This window comes from Oncorhynchus nerka, linkage group LG8 (assembly GCF_034236695.1).
Source record: "Oncorhynchus nerka isolate Pitt River linkage group LG8, Oner_Uvic_2.0, whole genome shotgun sequence".
Lineage (NCBI taxonomy): Eukaryota > Metazoa > Chordata > Actinopteri > Salmoniformes > Salmonidae > Oncorhynchus > Oncorhynchus nerka.
The window spans coordinates 32,456,852-32,476,683 of NC_088403.1; the positions used below are offsets into that span (position 1 = coordinate 32,456,852).

Genomic DNA, 19,832 nt, shown 5'->3' on the forward strand with positions numbered 1-19,832 from the left:
CTATACATCTGCTGAGTCACTGCCTCATCTGAATAAGGCCTTTCACGATTTCAGCGTGGCCTAGGGGGAACTGAACAGTAACAGACCCAATGGAGTGAATGCAAAAGCAATATTCACAGCCTATGATGACCTGTGTGTGTGGATGCGTGCGTGTTCTGCGGGAGCATTTGGGGGGTTATTGTGAATGTGATTTGGTGGCCATAGTTAATAATCTACTATGGGAGGACAGCAATATATTGCTCTTCCTAATATGTATGAATAGTCCATCGCTAATTCCTCGATGTGACCACACTTCCACTGTACCTATTCAACACCGAGCCAATGAGGTCCGTCACCAACTGTGATTTCAGATAGCTTTTGGAGTGGTAAGTATCTCAACATGGATTTCTAGAAACATCCGTTCCTCCACTGTTTGGTTTCCATGCAGACCAGAGGTGGATGGGAGATGGAGAGAGATAAGAGTCGGGAATTCTACGCTGTTCCTTAATTGAGCTGTGGGCAAAAGGAGTCGATGTGTTGGGAAATAGGGTTGGGGCCTTTCAGATGCTGGGTCTTGGAACGATGATTCATCCTTTACACGTTGTCCTCCACCTCCCTCCTTCTCGTCTATTGTTGCATGCTAGCTTCCCTCTGTTTCGGTAAACACAGGATTGATATGACCCTTGGCAACAGCACTGTGCGTGCCTGACACATGGATACAGTGTAGGGAGGCAGCGGGAGAGGGGAGGGAGGGACAGCAGCAGGAGAGAGAGAGAGAGAGAGAGAGAGAGAGAGAGAGATGTGAGAGGGCTGTGTGTCATAGCGGATAATTGGTTTGTCTTTAAGTGACACTCGCTGTGTCTCAAATGGCACCCTATGTGTGTGTGTTTGCCAGCTAGACAGCACGGTCTGACAGTCCTCTGAGCGCCTAAAGACAAAAACCCTCAAAATGTTTGTGTGTTTGCCAGCTAGACAGCACGGTCTGAAAGTCCTCTGAGCGCCTAAAGACAAAAACCCTCCAAAATGTTTGTCCTCCAGAGCATCTCTTCCTTCTTCATCTCTCTCTTCTTTTTTATCCCTCTATTTCTACATGCATGTTGTTCAAAACACACCCAGGATTTACATTTTAAACTTGTGTTTCCATTGTGTTGTTTTGATCAGATTTCACATTTCTGTAAAGGTTAGTAGTTATGTGGGGATTTTTTGTTTTGCGGTATAATCGAAGGGCTGTGTTTATTCCTCATTTGCAAAAGTCAGCTATGTAACTGGTATGTGACGGAGATTTCACAGTATGTGTCGCGGTTATACGTGTGTGAGAACACGGCTATTCATGTAACCAACCACCTATCAGATGAGAGGTTAGCTCTGTTTGCTCCGATTCCATCTGTCTGAGCTGGGGGGTGGCAGGCACACACACACACCAACTGTAGACTGCCTCGTGCAATTACAAAGTCATGTGCAATTGTCTAGTGGAAGCTCACTTGCATTTAATTCCAAAGTGTGTCATAATACATCCTATTCAGAACAGAACCTTGGATTAAGAATAACATCTTGGCATTTAGTAATTGACAAGGACGTGATAGTGGTCACATGCTCGTGTTGACATTTCTTTCAGAGTACTACTATTACCATAATTCCACCCTATCAGTGGGCAGCAGCAACTGTACAATAGGCACCAAACATGGACAATTGGGCATTGAAAGCATTGAGCCCCCGTGGTTTAAACAACAACAGGCACGGTTTGAAGCCCAACATCCTTCCTCAGACTTTGCCTTTGCTTCATGTTTTAACTCTGTCCCGTGTGATGTTTTTATTTCAGGCTATTGCCAGATTCTGTCTGTGTCCTAAACGGCTCTCTATTGACCAGGGCCCGTATGGCTTTGGTCAAAAGTAGTGCACTATACAGTATAGCGAATAGGGTGCCATTGGGAATGAACAAAATGTCTCTCTCTTTGTGGGCATATGTCTGATTTACCACAATCGTCATCGGCTCACATATGAGCCACAGCGAGAACCAAACGAGCTTTACACCTTCTTGAACGAGACATATGAGACTTGTTTTCTGTGTTTGTCTTTAGTGGCACTTCACAAACGGAATAATTATTACTGTTTCTTCTCTCTTGTATCTTGCACTTAACACATGTAGCAATACCTATAGGACGGGGAAAACAGGCGTGTGATTCACCAGTATTTGTGAAGTATTTCGTTTTATTACTGGTTTATTGTTCCACTTTGTACAAAATATATGCTGTACAGATATAACAAATTAAAACGACAACAAACGTCTTTTAGATAAACTTTATTTATTTTTACTGTTTTTGTAATTTAGACACGATACTGTAGCTCCTTTTTGGCCAGAATTACTGAAAGTGCCTCTTGGTATAATGTATTACAAAGTAAATATACAGTATATTGAGATTATTAGAAATTGTCACTAGCTGAACAATGTGGATGTTGTAATGTGAATACTGAATAACATGAGTTAAATGCTGTGGTAATTGTATGTGTGGTCTCTTTGCCTCGACTTACATTTATTTTCTTCATCATTATCTATTTCATATAACTATGTCAACATGAAGTATGTAAATGCCTTTCAACTTCTCAGGTACGTCCTCAAGGTTACTGATACATTCAATATTTCATTTGATTTATGCCTTCCCGGTAAGCCAACAGTCATAGTTGATTAGGGGTGGCAGGTGGCCTAGTTGTTAGAGTGTTGGGCCAGTAACTGAAAGATTGCTGGATCGAATCCCCGAGCTGAGAAGTTTTTTAAAAATCGTTCCGCCTCTGAACAAGGCAGTTAACCCACTGTTCCCCGGTAGGTCATCATTGTAAATAAAAATTTGTTCTTAACTGACTTGCCTAGTTAAATTAATTAATTTTTGGCAACATCATAGCATACTAGGGATAGTTTTGGTTTTTGAGCTTTAACTATTATGAATCATTAGTTCTAAAAGAGACATGAGGGGTGCCGTAATGAAGTTTGGGAGGGGCTGAGTGCAGGGAAAACGGTCACACGTGGCAGTATTGATAAAGGGAGGAACCGTTTAAGGCCCATATCTCTTAGCTCCCTGCCTAGCAATAAGGATACAATGTGTAGGGATGAGAAGGAGACTCCGCCCAAGGTGGGGTATGTGTACACTACCACGGGTGAGGAGGAGACTCCGCCCAAGGTGGGGTATGTGTACACTACCACGGGTGAGGAGGAGACTCCGCCCAAGGCGGGGTAGGTATACACTACCACGGGTGAGGAGGAGACTTCGCCCAAGGTGGGGTATGTGTACACTACCACGGGTGAGGAGGAGACTCCGCCCAAGGCGGGGTATGTATACACTACCACGGGTGAGGAGGAGACTTCGCCCAAGGTGGGGTATGTGTACACTACCACGGGTGAGGAGGAGACTCCGCCCAAGGTGGGGTATGTATACACTACCACGGGTGAGGAGGAGACTCCGCCCAAGGTGGGGTATGTGTACACTACCACGGGTGAGGAGGAGACTCCGCCCAAGGTGGGGTATGTGTACACTACCACGGGTGAGGAGGAGACTCCGCCCAAGGTGGGGTATGTGTACACTACCACGGGTGAGTAGGAGACTCCGCCCAAGGTGGGGTATGTGTACACTACCACGGGTGAGGAGGAGACTCCGCCCAAGGTGGGGTATGTGTACACTACCACGGGTGAGGAGGAGACTCCGCCCAAGGTGGGGTATGTGTACACTACCACGGGTGAGGAGGAGACTCCGCCCAAGGTGGGATATGTATACACTACCACGGGTGAGGAGGAGACTCCGCCCAAGGTGGGGTATGTATACACTACCACGGGTGAGGAGGAGACTCCGCCCAAGGTGGGGTATGTATACACTACCACGGGTGAGGAGGAGACTCCGCCCAAGGTGGGATATGTATACACTACCACGGGTGAGGAGGAGACTCCGCCCAAGGTGGGGTATGTATACACTACCACGGGTGAGGAGGAGACTCCGCCCAAGGTGGGGTATGTATACACTACCACGGGTGAGGAGGAGACTCCGCCCAAGGTGGGGTATGTGTATACTACCAAGGGTGAGGAGGAGACTCCGCCCAAGGTGGGGTATGTAAATACTACCATGGGTGAGGAGGAGACTACGGCCAAGGTGGGGTATGTGTATACTACCACGGGTGAAACCATGTCTTTGTCTAATGCAGCTGTATTGACCCTCTGGGCAGAATAAACTTGGTTTAAAGCTTGCATAGTGTCTGTTGAGTTTGTACTCTGAAAACTAGAACCTAACACTAGAAAGATCCCATTCTCTTCCCACCCTGTTATAAGATGTTATTGAGATATAAACAGTAGTGACGTGTCAGTATGGAGGGATTAAAAGATAAAAAAGCTGGCTATGTTACGAGCTTATGCCTGACTCATTAGTTGAGGATTTGTCTTAAAGCGTAGCTTTATACTCTGACGGACGGGGTTTAACACTTTCTACACCAGATTAGCCACCATCCACCAGACCTACATGGGTTTCAACAGTATTGGTTTTCCGTCAAGTACTCTTTTGAGCGTTGGATTGAGTATGCCTGGAGTGCGAGATGCCATATGGGTGGGTTTGCACTTTTGAGACTATTTCATTGGCTCCATTGCATCATGCAAGCTCAATCAAACTCAGCTACTGTATTTGAAAAAGAACAAACATCATTTGAACCCAGGTCTGCCAAACACACTGGTCTCTGTCTTTTGATCCTGAGACCTGAGCTATGTGGAGCTGAAGGTAATTAACATCAACAGGTCTCCCTTCCACCATAGGGATCAGCCAGATCAGCCAGCCATGGGTTGAACCCTGACCTGTAACCCCTTCACATCCTCATTCACGAATCTAAAATAATGGTGATCTGGCAGTTTTTAATGTGGTTGTGTTGTCTCGACTCAAAGACAAAGGGATTAAACAAATCTAAATATATTTGAGATTTGAGATTCTTCAAAGTAACCAACCTTTGCCTTGAAGAAAACTTTGCACACTCTTCTCAACCACCTTCACCTGGAATGATTTTCCAACAGTCTTGAAGGAGTTCCCACATATGCTGAGCACTTATTGGCTGCTTTTCCTTCACTCTGCGGTCCAACTTATCCCAAACCATCTCAATTGGGTTGAAGTCGGGTGATTGTGGAGGCTAGGTCATCTGATGCAGCACTCCATCACTCTCCTTCTTGGTCAAATGGCCCTTACACAGCCTGGAGGTCTGTTGGGTCATTGTCCTGTTGAAAAACAAATGATAGTCCCACTAAGCGCAAACCAAATGGAATGGTGTATCGCTGCAGAATGCTGTGGTGGCCATGCTGGTTAAGTGTGCCTTGAATTCTAAATAAATTACTGACAGTGTCACCAGCAAAGCACCACCACAACATCACACCTCCTACTCCTGCTCCATGCTTCACGGTGGGAACCACACATGCGGAGATCACCCGTTCACCTACTCTGCATCTCAGAAAGACACGGCGGTTGGAACCAAAAATCTCAACTTTGGACTCATCAGACCAAAGGACAGATTCCCATCAGTCTAATGTCCATTGCTCATGTTTCTTGGCCAAAGCAAGTCTCTTCTTCTTATTGGTGTCCTTTAGTAGTGTTTTCTTTACAGCAATTTTACCATGAAGGCCTGATCCACGCAGTCTCCTCTGAACAGTTGATATTGAGATGTGTCTGTTACTTGAACTCTGTGAAGCATTTATTTGGACTGAAATTTCTGAGGTTGGTAACTCTATCTATTCTACCACGCCCAGAAATCTGCCCCTTTTATTCTCTGTTCCCAACGCACTAGACGACCAGTTCTTATATCGTTTAGCCCTACCCTTATCCTACTCCTCCTCTGTTCCTCTGGTGATGTAGAGGTCAACCCAGGCCCTGTATCCCCCAGGATCACACCTATTCGCCAGGCGCTCTCATTTGTTGACTTCTGTAACCGTAAAAGCCTTGGTTTCATGCATGTTAACATCAGAAGCCTCCTCCATAAATGTGTTATATTCACTGCTTTAGCACACTCCGCCAACCCTGATGTCCTAGCCGTGTCTGAATCCTGGCTTAGGAAGGCCACCAAAAATTCTGAAATGTATATCTCCAACTACAACATTTTCCGTCAAGATAGAACTGCCAAAGAGGGTGGAGTTGCAATCTACTGCAGAGATAGCCTGCAGAGTTCTGTCATACTATCCAGGTCTGTGCCCAAACAGTTCAAGCTTCTACCTTTAAAAATCCACCTTTCCAGAAATAAGTCTCTCACTGTTGCCATTTGTTATAGACCCCCCTCAGCCCCCAGCTGTGCCCTGGACACCATATGTGAATTGATTGCCCCCCATCTATCTTCAGAGTTCGTACTGTTAGGTGACATAAACTGGGTTACGTTTAGTACCCCAGCCGTCCTACAATCTAAGGTAGATGCCCACAATCTCACACAAATTATCAAGGAACCTACCAGGTACAACCCTAAATCCCTTAACATGGGCACCCTCATAGATATCATCCTGACCAACTTGCCCTCTAAATACACCTCTGCTGTCTTCAACCAGGATCTCAGCGATCACTGCCTCATTCCCTGCGTCCGTAATGGGCCCGCGGTCAAACAACCACCCCTCATCACTGTCAAACACTCTCTAAAACATTTCAGCGAGCATGCCTTTCTAATTGTATCCTGGAAGGATATTGACCTCATCCCGTCAGTAAAGGATGCCTGGTTGGAATTTAAAACTGCTTACCTCACCATCTTAAATAAGCATGCCCCATTCAAAAAACGTAGAACAGATATAGCACTTGGTTCACCCCAGACTTGACTGCCCTTGACCAGCACAAAAACATCCTGTGGCATACTGCATTAGCATCGAATAGCCCCCCGCGATATGCAAATTTTCAGGGAAATCCGGAATATACACAGTCATTTAGGAAAGCTAAGGCTAGCTTTTTCAAACAGAAATGTACATCCTGTCGCATTAATTCCAAAACGTTTTGGGACACCGTAAAGTCCATGGGGAATAAGAGCTCCTCCTCTCAGCTGCCCACTGCACTGAGGCTAGGAAATACTGTCACCACCGATAACTCTACGATAATCGAGAATTTCAGTAAGCATTTTTCTACAACTGGCCATGCTTTCCACCTGGCTACCTCTACCCCGGCCAACAGCTCTACACCCTCCGCAGCAACTCCCCCCCCCCCCCCCCCCCCGCTTCTCCTTCACCCAAATCCAGATAGCTGATGTTCTGAAAGAGCTGCAAAATCTGGATCCCTACAAATCAGCTGCGCTGTACCCTCTCTTTCTAAAATGATCCGCCGAAATTGTTTCAACCCCTATGACTAGCCTGTTAAACCTCTCCTTCTTATCGTCTGAGATCCCTAAAGATTGGAAAGCTGCCACGGTCATTCCCCTCTTCAAAGGGGGAGACACTCTAGACCCAAACTGTTATAGACCTATATCCATCCTTCCCTGCCTTTCTAAAGTCTTTGAAAGCCAAGTTAAACATGTGTCCCTTGTTAAAAGTTATTTGTGGAATTTCTTTCTTTCTTAATGCGTTTGAGCCAATCAGGTTTGTTGTGACAAGGTAGGGTTGGTATACAGAAGATAGCCCTGTTTGGTAAAATACCAAGTACATATTATGGCAAGAACAGCTCAAATAAGCAAAGAGAAACGACAGTCCATCATTACTTTGAGACATGAAGGTCAATCAATCCGGTAAATTTCAAGATCTTTGTCAGTCGTAAAAACCATCAAGTGCTGTGCTGAAACTGGCTCTCATGAGGACTGCCACAGTAAAGGAAGACCCAGAGTTACCTCTGCTGCAGAAGATAAGTTCATTCTTTTTTTATTTCACCTTTATTTAACCAGGTAGGACAGTTTTTACAACTGCGACCTGGCCAAGATAAAGCAAAGCAATGCGACAAAAACAACAACACAGAGTTACACATGGGATAAAACAAACGTACAGTCAATAACACAATAGAAACATCTATGTAAAGTGTGTGCAAATATAGTAAGGTTAGGGAGGTAAGGCAATAAATACGCCATAGTGGCGAAGTAATTACAATTTAGCAATTAAACACGGGAGTGATAGATGTGCAGATGATGAGGTGCAAGTAGAGATACTGGGGTGCAAAAGAGCAACAACAACACAAATAACAATATGGGGATGAGGTAGTTCGGTGTGCTATTTACAGATGGGCTGTGTACAAGTACAGTTATCGGTAAGCTGCTCTGACAACTGATGCTTAAAGTTAGTAAGGGAGATATAGGTCTCCAGCTTCAGTGATTTTTGCAATTCGTTCCAGTCATTGGCAGCAGAGAACTGGAAGGAAAGGCGGCCAAAAGAGGTGTTGGCTTTGGGGATGACCAGCGAAAAATACCTGCTGGAGCGCGTGCTACGGGTGGGTGTTGTTATGGTGACCAGTGAGCTGAGATAAGGCGGGGCTTTACCTAGCAAAGACGTATAGATGACCTGGAGCCAGTGGGTTTGGAGACGAATATGTAGCGAGGGCCAGCCAATGTGAGCATACAGGTCACAGTGGTAGGTAGTATATGGGGCTTTGGTGACAAAACGGATGGCACTGTGATAGACTACATCCAGTTTGCTGAATATAGTGTTGGAGGTTATTTTGTAAATGACATCGCCGAGGTCAAGGATCGGTAGGATAGTCAGCTTTACGAGGGTATGTTTGGCAGCATGAGGCAAAGACGCTTGTTGCAAAATAGGAAGACGATTCTAGATTTAATTTTGGATTGGAGATGCTTAATGTGAGTCTGGAAGGAGAGGGGGGATTCAAAATGGTTGATGATCTGTTTGTTCATTGAAATGCATTCTAGATAACATTCCTCATGAAGCTGGTTGAGAGAATGCCAAGAGTGTGCAAAGCTGTCATCAAGGCAGAGGGTTGATACTTTGAAGAATCTCAAATATTTTACTACATGATTCCATTTGTGTTATTTCATAGTTTTGATGTCTTCACTATTATTGTACAATGTAAAAAATAGTACAAATAAATAAAAACCCTGAAATGAGTAGGTGTTTCAAAACCTTTGACTGGTACTGTAATTGCTCTGTAATTACTTTGGTAACTAAAAAGTAATTGCCGAGACATGTTATTGGCCGTGCTGCCCTGCCTGACACTCAGTGGAGGACTTTCCAGAGGTTAGGTAAAGCCCTTAGGCAGCTGGCACAGATCTAGGATCATTTTACAATCCCCAATTCCTAACCATTAGGGTGGGGGTGAGCAAAACTGACCTAAGATTAGCTTCTAGGGTTAACGTAATTACTCTTGAAGAACGTGGAATAATGAAAGCTGTGTCTAACAATCAAATTTAGTCTGCAGTGAGACATCACATGACTCTCTGTCTACCACTCTCTCCATAGCTCTCTCTCTTTTCTCTTTCTCTTTCTGGTCTGCTCTCCCTGCCCTCTCGCACTCTCTTCTCTCTCTGTCTTTCTTTTTCTCTCTCCCTGTTCGCTTTCTCACCCTTCCGCCCCCCTTTCCCCCTCACTCTGTAGCCCGCTGCTCTCTTTCCCTTCCTCTCTTCCCCCATTCTCTCTCGCTCTCAGATAGTTTGTGTTCCTCCCTTCATCACCTGCTCTAATCTCTTCCCCTCTTGAGATCTAGCAGAAGTACTGTTAATGACCATGGGAAAGGGCCCGGCAAGAGATGTAGAGAGACTGAGCGATGGGAGCATCATTTACATTTACATTTAAGTCATTTAGCAGACGCTCTTATCCAGAGCGACTTACAAATTGGTGCATTCACCTTATGACATCCAGTGGAGCAGCCACTTCACAATAGTGCATCTAAATCTTTTAAGGGGGGTGAGAAGGATTACTTTATCCTATCCTAGGTATTCCTTAAAGAGGTGGGGTTTCAGGTGTCTCCGGAAGGTGGTGATTGACTCCGCTGTCCTGGCGTCGTGAGGGAGTTTGTTCCACCATTGGGGGGCCAGAGCAGCGAACAGTTTTGACTGGGCTGAGCGGGAACTGTACTTCCTCAGTGGTAGGGAGGCGAGCAGGCCAGAGGTGGATGAACGCAGTGCCCTTGTTTGGGTGTAGGGCCTGATCAGAGCCTGGAGGATAGGGGACATAGAGAGTCAAAGGATGCAGAAAGGGAGGAGAGGAGGGTTGAGGAGGCAGAATCAGGAGATAGGTTGGAGAAGGTTTGAGCAGAGGGAAGAGATGATAGGATGGAAGAGGAGAGAGTAGCGGGGGAGAGAGAGCGAAGGTTGGGACGGCGCGATACCATCCGAGTAGGGGCAGTGTGGGAAGTGTTGGATGAGAGCGAGAGGGAAAAGGATACAAGGTAGTGGTCGGAGACTTGGAGGGGAGTTGCAATGAGGTTAGTGGAAGAACAGCATCTAGTAAAGATGAGGTCGAGCGTATTGCCTGCCTTGTGAGTAGGGGGGGAAGGTGAGAGGGAGAGATCAAAAGAGGAGAGGAGTGGAAAGAAGGAGGCAGAGAGGAATGAGTCAAAGGTAGACGTGGGGAGGTTAAAGTCGCCCAGAACTGTGAGAGGTGAGCCGTCCTCAGGAAAGGAGCTTATCAAGGCATCAAGCTCATTGATGAACTCTCCGAGGGAACCTGGAGGGCGATAAATGATAAGGATGTTAAGCTTGAAAGGGCTGGTAACTGTGACAGCATGGAATTCAAAGGAGGCGATAGACAGATGGGTAAGGGGAGAAAGAGAGAATGACCACTTGGGAGAGATGAGGATCCCGGTGCCACCACCCCGCTGACCAGAAGCTCTCGGGGTGTGCGAGAACACGTGGGTGGACGAAGAGAGAGCAGTAGGAGTAGCAGTGTTATCTGTGGTGATCCATGTTTCCGTCAGTGCCAAGAAGTCGAGGGACTGGAGGGAGGCATAGGCTGAGATGAACTCTGCCTTGTTGGCCGCAGATCGGCAGTTCCAGAGGCTACCGGAGTCCTGGAACTCCACGTGGGTCGTGCGCGCTGGGACCACCAGATTAGGGTGGCCGCGGCCACGCGGTGTGGAGCGTTTGTATGGTCTGTGCAGAGAGGAGAGAACAGGGATAGACAGACACATAGTTGACAGGCTACAGAAGAGGCTACGCTAATGCAAAGGAGATTGGAATGACAAGTGGACTACACGTCTCGAATGTTCAGAAAGTTGAGCTTACGTAGCAAGAATCTTATTGACTAAAATGATTAAAAATTATACAGTACTGCTGAAGTAGGCTAGCTGGCAGTGGCTGCGTTGTTGACTTTGTAGGCTAGCTGGCAGTGGCTGCGTTGTTGATTCGGGGGCTAGCTGGCTAGCTAGCAGTGTTGATTACGTTACGTTGCGTTAAAAGAACGACAATAGCTGGCTAGGTAACCTAGAAAATCGCTCTAGACTACACAATTATCTTTGATACAGAGACGGCTATGTAGCTAGCTATGTAGCTAGCTACGATCAAACAAATCAAACCGTTGTACTGTAATGAAATGAAATGAAAATGTGATACTACCTGTGGAGCGAGGCGGAATGCGACCGGGTTGTTGAGTTCTAATCGGTAGACGTTGGCTAGCTGTTGGCTAGCTAGCAGTGTCTCCTACGTTAAGGACGACAAATAGCTGGCTAGCTAACCTCGGTAAATTAAGATAATCACTCTAAAAACTACACACTCTAAACTACACAATTATCTTGGATACGAAGACAGCAAAGACAACTATGTAGCTGGCTAACACTACACTAATCAAGTCGTTCAGTTGAGGGTAATAGTTTCTACAGTGCTGCTATTCTTATTGACTAAAATGATAAAAAATGATACAGTACTGCTGAAGTAGGCTAGCTGGCAGTGGCTGCGTTGTTGACTTTGTAGGCTAGCTGGCAGTGGCTGCATCAGTCACGAGATCACATATGCCTGGTAATTAAGGACTCACACATACAATGCCTTTGGAAAATATTCATATTTTTTCACATTTTAGAAAAGTGTTCATGTATTTATTTAAAAAAAAAAAAATTTTTATCCTTATCAATCTACACACAATACCCCATAATGACAAAGCAAAAACTGTTTTAAACCGAAATACCTTATTTACATAAGTATTCAGACCCTTTGCTATGAGACTCAAAATTGAGCTCAGGTGCATCAATGTTTCCATTGATCATCCTTGAGATGTTTCTACAACCTGATTGGAGTCCACCTGTGGTAAATTCAACCAAAACATTTCTGCAGCACTGAAGGTCCCCAAGAACACAGTGGCCTCCATCATTCTTATACGGAATAAGTTTGGAACCACCAAGACTCTTTCTAGAGTTGCCCGCCTGGCCAAACTGGGCAATCAGGGGAAAAGGGCCTTGGTCAGGGAGGTGACCAAGAACCCGATGGTCACTCTGACAGAGCTCTAGATTTCCTCTGTGGAGATCGGAGAAACTTCTAGTAGGACAACCATCTCAAAGATGAATTGAGCAAAGTACGGAGAGATCCTTGATGAAAACCTGCTCCAGAGTGCTCAGGACCTCAGACTGGGGCGAAGGTTCACCTTCCAACAGGACAACGACCCTAAGCACACAGCTAAGACAACACAGGAGTGGCTTCGGGACAAGTCTCTGAATGTCCTTGAGTGGTCCAGATCGAACATCTCTGGAGACATCTGAAAATAGTTGTGCAGCAATGCTCCCCATACAAACTGACAGAGCTTGGGAGGATCTGCAGAGAAGAATGGGAGAATCTCCCCAAATTCGTTACACTCGCATAAATGTCTGCTAACAATGTGTATGTGACCAATAAAATTGGATTTGATTTAAATACAGGTGTGCCAAACTTGTAGCGTCATACCCAAGATGCCTTGGTGCTGTACATTAAACAAAGCATGTGTGTCAATGTATGCTGATGATTCAACCATATACTCATCAGCAACCACTGCTAATGAAGTGATTGAAACCCTTAACAAAGAGTTACAGTCTGTTTTGGAATGGGTGGCCAGTAATAAACTGGTCCTGAACATCTCTAAAACTAAGAGCATTGGATTTGGTACAAATCATTCCTTAAGTGCTAGACCTCAGCTGAATCTGGTAATGAATGGTGTGGTGGTTGAACAAGTTGAGGAGACTAAATTCCTTGAAGTTACATTAGATTGTAAACTGTCATGGTCAAAACATATACAGTTGAAGTCGGAAGTTTACATATACCTTAGCCAGATACATTTAAACTAAGTTTTTCACAATTCCTGACATTTCATCCTAGTAAAAATTCCCTCTTAGGTCAGTTAGGATCACCACTTTATTTGAAGAATGTGAAATGTCAGAATAATAGTAGAGAGAATGATTTAATTCAGCTTTTATTTCTTTCATCACATTTCCAGTGGGTCAGAAGTTTACGTACACTCAATTAGTATTTTGTAGCATTGCCTTTAAATTGTTTAACTTGGGTCAAACGTGTTGGGTAGCCTTCCACAAGCTTCCCACAATAAGTTGGGTGAATTTAGGCCTATTCCTTCTGACAGCTGGTGTAACTGAGTCAGGTTTGTAGGCCTCCTTGCTCACACATACTTTTTCAGTTCTGCCCACACATTTTCTATAGGATTGAGGTCAGGGCTTTGTGATGGCCACTCCAATACCTTGACTTTGTTGTCCTTAAGCCATTTTGCCACAACTTTGGAAGTATGCTTGGGGTCATTGTCCATTTGCAAGACCCATTTGCGACCAAGCTTTAACTTCCTGACTGATGTCTTGAGATGTTGCTTCAATATATCCACATAATTTTCCTACCTCATGATTTCATCTATTTCGTGAAGTGCACCAGTCCCTCCTGCAGCAAAGCACCCTCACAACATGATGCTGCCACCCCCGTGCTTCATGGTTGGGATGATGTTCTTCAGCTTGCAAGCGTCACACCTTTTCCTCCAAACATAACGATGGTCATTATGGACAAACAGTTCTATTCTTATTTCATCAGACCAGAAGACATTTATCCAAAAAGTACGATCTTTGTAGTTGCAAACAGTAGTCTGGCTTTTTTTTATGGCAGTTTTGGAGCAGTGGCTTCTTCCTTGTTGAGCAGCCTTTCAGGTTATGTCGATATAGGACTTGTTTTACTGTGGATATAGATACTTTTGTACCTGTGTCCTCCAGCATCTTCACAAGGTCTTTTGCTGTTGTTCTGGGATTGATTTGCACTTTTCGCACCAAAATACGTTCATCTCTAGGAGACAGAACGCGTCTCCTTCCTGAGTGGTATGGCGGCTGCGTGGTCCCATGGTGTTTATACTTGCATACTATTGTTTATACAGATTAACATGGTACCTTCAGGCGTTTGGAAATTGCTCCCAAGGATGATCCAGACTTGTGGAGGTCTACATTTTTTCTTTGTGGGGTCTTGGCTGATTTATTTAGATTTTGTCAAGCAAAGAGGCACTAAGTTTGAAGGTAGGCCTTGAAATACATCCACAGCTACACCTCCATTTGACTCAAATTATGTCAATTAGCCTTTCAGAAGCTTCTAAAGCCATGACATCCAAGCTGTTTAAAGGCACAGTCAACTTAGTGTATGTAAACTTCTGACCCACTGCAATTGTGATACAGTGAATTATAAGTGAAATAATCTCTCTGTAAACAATTGTTGGAAATATTACTTATGTCATGCACAAAGTAGATGTCCTAACCAACTTACCAAAACTATAGTTTGTTAACAAGACATTTATGGAGTGGTTGAAAACTAGTTTTAATGTCTCCAAGCTAAGTGTATGTAAACTTGTGACTTCATCTGTAGATTCAATGGTTATAAAGATGGGGAGAGGTCTAGCCGTAATTAAGAGGTGCTCTGCTTTTTTGACACCACACTCCAAAAAGCAAGTTCTGCAGGCTCTAGTTTTGTCTAATATTGATTATTGTCCAGTCGTGTGGTCCAGTGCTGCAAGGAAAGACCTAGTTAAGCTGCAGCTGGCCCAGAACAGAGCGGCACGTTTTGCTCTTAATTGTAATCAGAGGGCTGATATAAATACTATGCATGCCAGTCTCTCTAGACTAAGAGTTGTAGAGGCTGACTGCATCACTTCTTCTTTTTATAAGAAACAATGTGTTGAACATCACAAATTGTTTGCATATTCAATTTACACACAGCTCTGACACACACATTTATCCCACCAGACATGCCACCAGGGGTCTTTTCATAGTCCCCAAATCCAAAACAAATTCAAGAAAATGTACAGTATTATATAGAGCCCTTATTGCATGGAACTTCCTTCCATCTCATATTGCTCAAATAAACAGCAGACCTGGTTTCCAAAAACGGATAAAGCAACACCTCTCCCCTATTTGACCTAGATAGTTTGTGTGTATTGATATGTAGGCTATGTGTAACTTTTTAAAAATGTATGTAGTTCTGTCCTTGAGCTGTTCTTGTCTAATGATGTTCTGTATTATGTCATTCTGTATTATGTTTCATGTTTTGTGTTGGACCCCAGGAAGAGGAGATGCTGCTTTTGCAACAGCTAATGGGGGATCCTAATAAAATACCAAATACAAACAAATGACTGAGTAAAGGGTCTGAATGCTTATATAAATGTGATATTTCAGTTTTTTTTATTTGTTATACATTTGCAAAAATGTATAAAAACTTGTTTTTGCTTTGTCATTATGGGGTGTTGTGTGTAGATTGATGAGGGGAAAACATTTCTTTCATCAATTTTAGAACGAGGCTGTAACATAACTAAATGTGGAAAATAGTAAAGTGGTCTGAATACTTTCCGAAGGCACTGTGTACACACACTCATGTACGGAGGAAAGCACATATGTACAGCCACACATGTACGTGTATGGCCACGCACACACTTGCACCCACCTATGCCAACAAGATTTGTCTCGCTGCAGAATTAGACTTTCATCCACATTCTCCAACTGTCAAATTTAGAAGTTTCTCCTGAGTGGCGCAGCGGTCTAAGGCACTGAAACTCAGGGCAAGAGGCGTTACTACAGTCCCTGGTTTGAATCCAGGCTCTATCACATCTGGCCGGGATTGGGAGTCCTACAGGGTGGTGCACAATTGGCCCAGCATCGTCCGGGGTAGGCCGTCATTGTAAATAGGAATTTGTTCTTAATAACTGACTTGCAGTTAAGTTTCTGTTCAGATCTGGGTCAAAAAGGTATTCGGTTTCCACCACAGGAGGATGGCTCATAATAATGACTGGAATGCTATCAAACACACGTGAAAACAACGTGTTGATGCCATTCCTTTCATTCAATTCCAGCCATTACTATGAGGCCATCCATCCCAAGTAAGGTACCGCGCCTGTGGTTTCCATCTCATAATAATCTAGACGCATGTTGAAGGATTTTTATCAATAATGACTAAATAATGCATACATTTGGCATAGAGTTATAACTAACAGAAGATATATGTTGTCTGTTGAAGAATATGTTTGTACATAGGCCAAGAGGAAGGTTTAACAGACAACTTGTGATCACAGTGAAACTAACAACAGGAAATATGTCTGGTCCCCAACCAGGGAGAGGAGAAACCCATTGGGCGTGCAGTAGATAACAAATAGTAGCATAAGATAAGAAATATGTATGTGTTGGAATTGAATTGAAAAGCAGCTTTGTCATTGTCCAAGAGGAGGAGGGACATTTCGTACGACATGACGCTATGTGTGATTTATAAACTAATGTACATGTGATTATGTTCAGAGCTCTCGAGAATAAACGCTATTGATTCATTTTGATGGCTGGTCGCTGTCCCTTTTAGGCAAATAAGAACCTTACAAATTCTTCGAAACGGACAGAGTGTTTTAATTGAATTGATTAATGAACACATGTTAACTAAATACATCTAACAACGCACCTGATTGAGCATAGGCCTATAGTAATCTCCAGATGTTTACTAAATGTCACGTGCGCTTGCCAGATCCTCGTGCTCACTCTGTTACGAGATACTAAGCATTTACTAATTAAGTTGTGGTCTGGAAAAGGGCAGTGGTGGCGGTGGGTTAAAAAAAAGAAAGAAAAACCACGGAGCTGACAGAAGGTGGTTGTTGACTTGTCTGGAACAGAGCATCATTGTCAAAGTCATTATACTGTAAAACACAAGGGGCCCAAGATGCTTCTCTTCTCTTGCAACATATGTGGAGGAAGTGGGAGTGAATTGGGACTCCGAACATATTGAGATTATCATGCTATATGAATAATAGAACTTGGTCATATACAATTCATTTCAAAAACTTGGGGTGCACTTGATTTATCTATTGGACCCACGTATGGTGAATGGGAGTATTTGGCCACAAAATGACCATTTGCAGCTTGAACAGGGGTGATTCACATAACATAGAGTTTGTATTCAGTCAGTATGTGCTGAAACCTGTACCTATCTACTAATTTGGATTTGTCTGCAAGGTATGAAGAATAGGCTATATCTCTAGGAGACAAATTACACTACAGTATATAGAAAGATCCTTATCGGATTTCAGCAATCAGTTCAATAACCCACAATTAGTAGTGTTGTCAGTAGGAGACAATGACTTACATCCTTGTCAGAATTCAAGGTTGAGTGAAAGCACAGAGGGGAGCGGAGGAGGGTGGGAAATTAGCTTTCTTCTGTATGGCTGCTGGCTGAGGGGAGGTTATTCCTCCAGTGTATTGTAGAAGAGAGAGGCTTGACAGGTTTAATCTCTGCTCAAATCCCTCTCTAGGGATCCCTGCTTAATGCACAGCAGGGCGCCTTGATAACCACACAACTATAGCCACACCGGTGCACGCCCTGAATACAGCTTTGCATATCATGCTTATCCCCTCTGAATCTGGCATCGTAAAGATAGGCCAACATGGATAAGAGTCCGTGAATACATTAAGGGTGGTGATCATGGATTGGCAGGAACAGAAATGCATCCGATGCACTTATTCCAACCCACCAAATTCTCACTCATTCCTTACTACTGCTACAGATGGTCGCCATGGCAGCAGAGAAACACAGGACACAATTGCAACTCCACAGATGCGGTGAAGAGGTCAATGGATCGCAGACCATGGTGGATAGAAGGATGCCGGGTTGGCGCACATTCAACAAACTGATATATCTGTCAAATCCGTCATGATTGATTTATTGTAACAGGCCCAATATGGTTACTAAAGTCCGATTTTGATATATTTGGCTGTTTTAAATGCGTAACATGTAGAAGTAGTCCCATTTGATTAAGCCGGTAGCTTAGCGAAATCAGTGGTGGTAGTCAGTTGTTTTTAACTGTAATGCAGTTGATCCTATTTTTACCTGAACATAGTATGAAATACACATATACACAATAGCCTAATTTTGCTGGGGGGCAGTGAGGATAGTCAGGATCTTTCCCTTACAAGTTTCCATTGACCTCTATTTAACCTTTATTTAACTAGGCAAGTCAGTTTAGCACAAATTCTTATTTACAATGACAGCCTAAGAACAGTGGGTTAACTGCCTTGTTCAGGGGCAGAATGACAGATGTTTACCTTGTCAGCTCAGGGATTTGATCTAGCAACCTTTCAGTTACTGGCCCAACACTCTCACCACTAGGCTACCTCTTTACCACATCTATGTGATCCTTGAGAGTTCTGTAAACAGCTCTGGTTCAAAACAATAAATCACAAGTATTTGAGTGTAATGCCTATAGGCCTGCCTACAGTAGCATGGGATGGTGGTCCCAGATATGTTTGTGCTGTCTTGCCAACTCCTATGGTTGTTTTTAAGTCATGTCTCTACTTCTTAAATGACAGTTTGAGTGAAATGAATCTCAGTAAGTATGCATACTCCCGAGTGGTGCAGTGGTCTAAGACACTGCATCTCAGTATAAGAGGCATCACTGCAGTACCTGGTTTGAAACCAGGCTGCATCACATCCGGCTGTGATTGAGAGTCCCGTAAGGCGGCGCACAATTGGCCCAGTGTCACCGGGGTAGGCTGTCATTGTAAATAAGAATTTGTTCTTAACTGACTTGTCTAGTTCAATAAAGGTAAAAAAATATATAATAATATGCTGATAAATTATTAGGAGGTGGTGAGCCCTATGTGATTCAATATAAATCACTTTTATTTCCTAAGAGTTAACTTCATATGTGGTGACTGGTTGGTACGTATAAGAAAACATAACAACATACACTCTCAGAAAAAAAGGTACGGTTAGTGTAGAGTATTGTTCGCAGGTATACAAAAAGATCGAAATGCACATACATAATGTACTTTCAGAGGTACACATCTCAGATTGTATTATTCGGTACCTTTTAGGGTAGATGTGTCTTTTAGGGCTCTATTCAATACATATCGCTGAGGTTCAACATTACAGTGTGATTGGAATTTAAAGGCAATGTTCCCTATACATTTCTATTGCTTCGGTGATACAGATTGAATAGGGCCCCTGGTATAATGGTACATTTCTTTACCCAATATTTCTAATATAAGCTTTTATTATCAAGCTTTTATTTCCATTTGTTTTTAGATTTTCTTTATTCAATTTCAATTTAGTTTCAGTTAGTTTTCCGACTTGATTTACTATTTTTTGTTCAGTTTTAGTTTGATAAAAACATTCCTATTTCATTTTTGTATTATTTAGTTTCAGTTTTAGTATTACACTGTTAGACATTTTTGTAATTTTATCAGTAACTTGCTGTATTAATCAACAGTATAATGCTGTTAAAACTGAATATAGTATATTACTGTAGAATGCACAGAAAAATAGCATACATTTGTTTTACAGCACATTGTAAGACCTTTCTGTCACTTTAACAGTAAAACACTGTAGAATGCACAGTAAAATACTGTAAATGTGCTTTACAGTATAAATCAACAGTACTCATTAAAATATTTGAAGGTGTGCCTATATTTGTTGCACCCGTGAGTGAGAATGCTGTACCCCCAAAGAATACGGAAATATACTGTATTTTAGGAAATCTACAAATA

General features: G+C 43.4%; 1 protein-coding gene across 1 annotated transcript; it reads left to right on the plus strand.

Annotated features, from left to right (window-relative positions):
- The first annotated feature begins 3,071 nt into the window (after positions 1-3,071).
- LOC135572702 (uncharacterized) lies at positions 3,072-4,190 on the plus strand. Its single transcript, XM_065021131.1, has 3 exons — positions 3,072-3,152; positions 3,282-3,488; positions 3,570-4,190. Exons 1-3 carry the CDS (start codon positions 3,072-3,074, stop codon positions 4,188-4,190), a joined length of 909 nt encoding a protein of 302 aa, XP_064877203.1.
- Positions 4,191-19,832: the final 15,642 nt, after the last annotated feature.

Coding starts and splice junctions, on each gene's coding strand:
- LOC135572702 (XM_065021131.1), top strand. CDS start 3,072: ATGTGTAGGGATGAGAAGGAGACTCCGCCCAAGGTGGGGTATGTGTAC. Junction 3,153..3,281: donor AGGAGGAGACTCCGCCCAAG/GTGGGGTATGTG, acceptor ACGGGTGAGGAG/GAGACTCCGCCCAAGGCGGG. Junction 3,489..3,569: donor AGGAGGAGACTCCGCCCAAG/GTGGGGTATGTG, acceptor ACGGGTGAGTAG/GAGACTCCGCCCAAGGTGGG.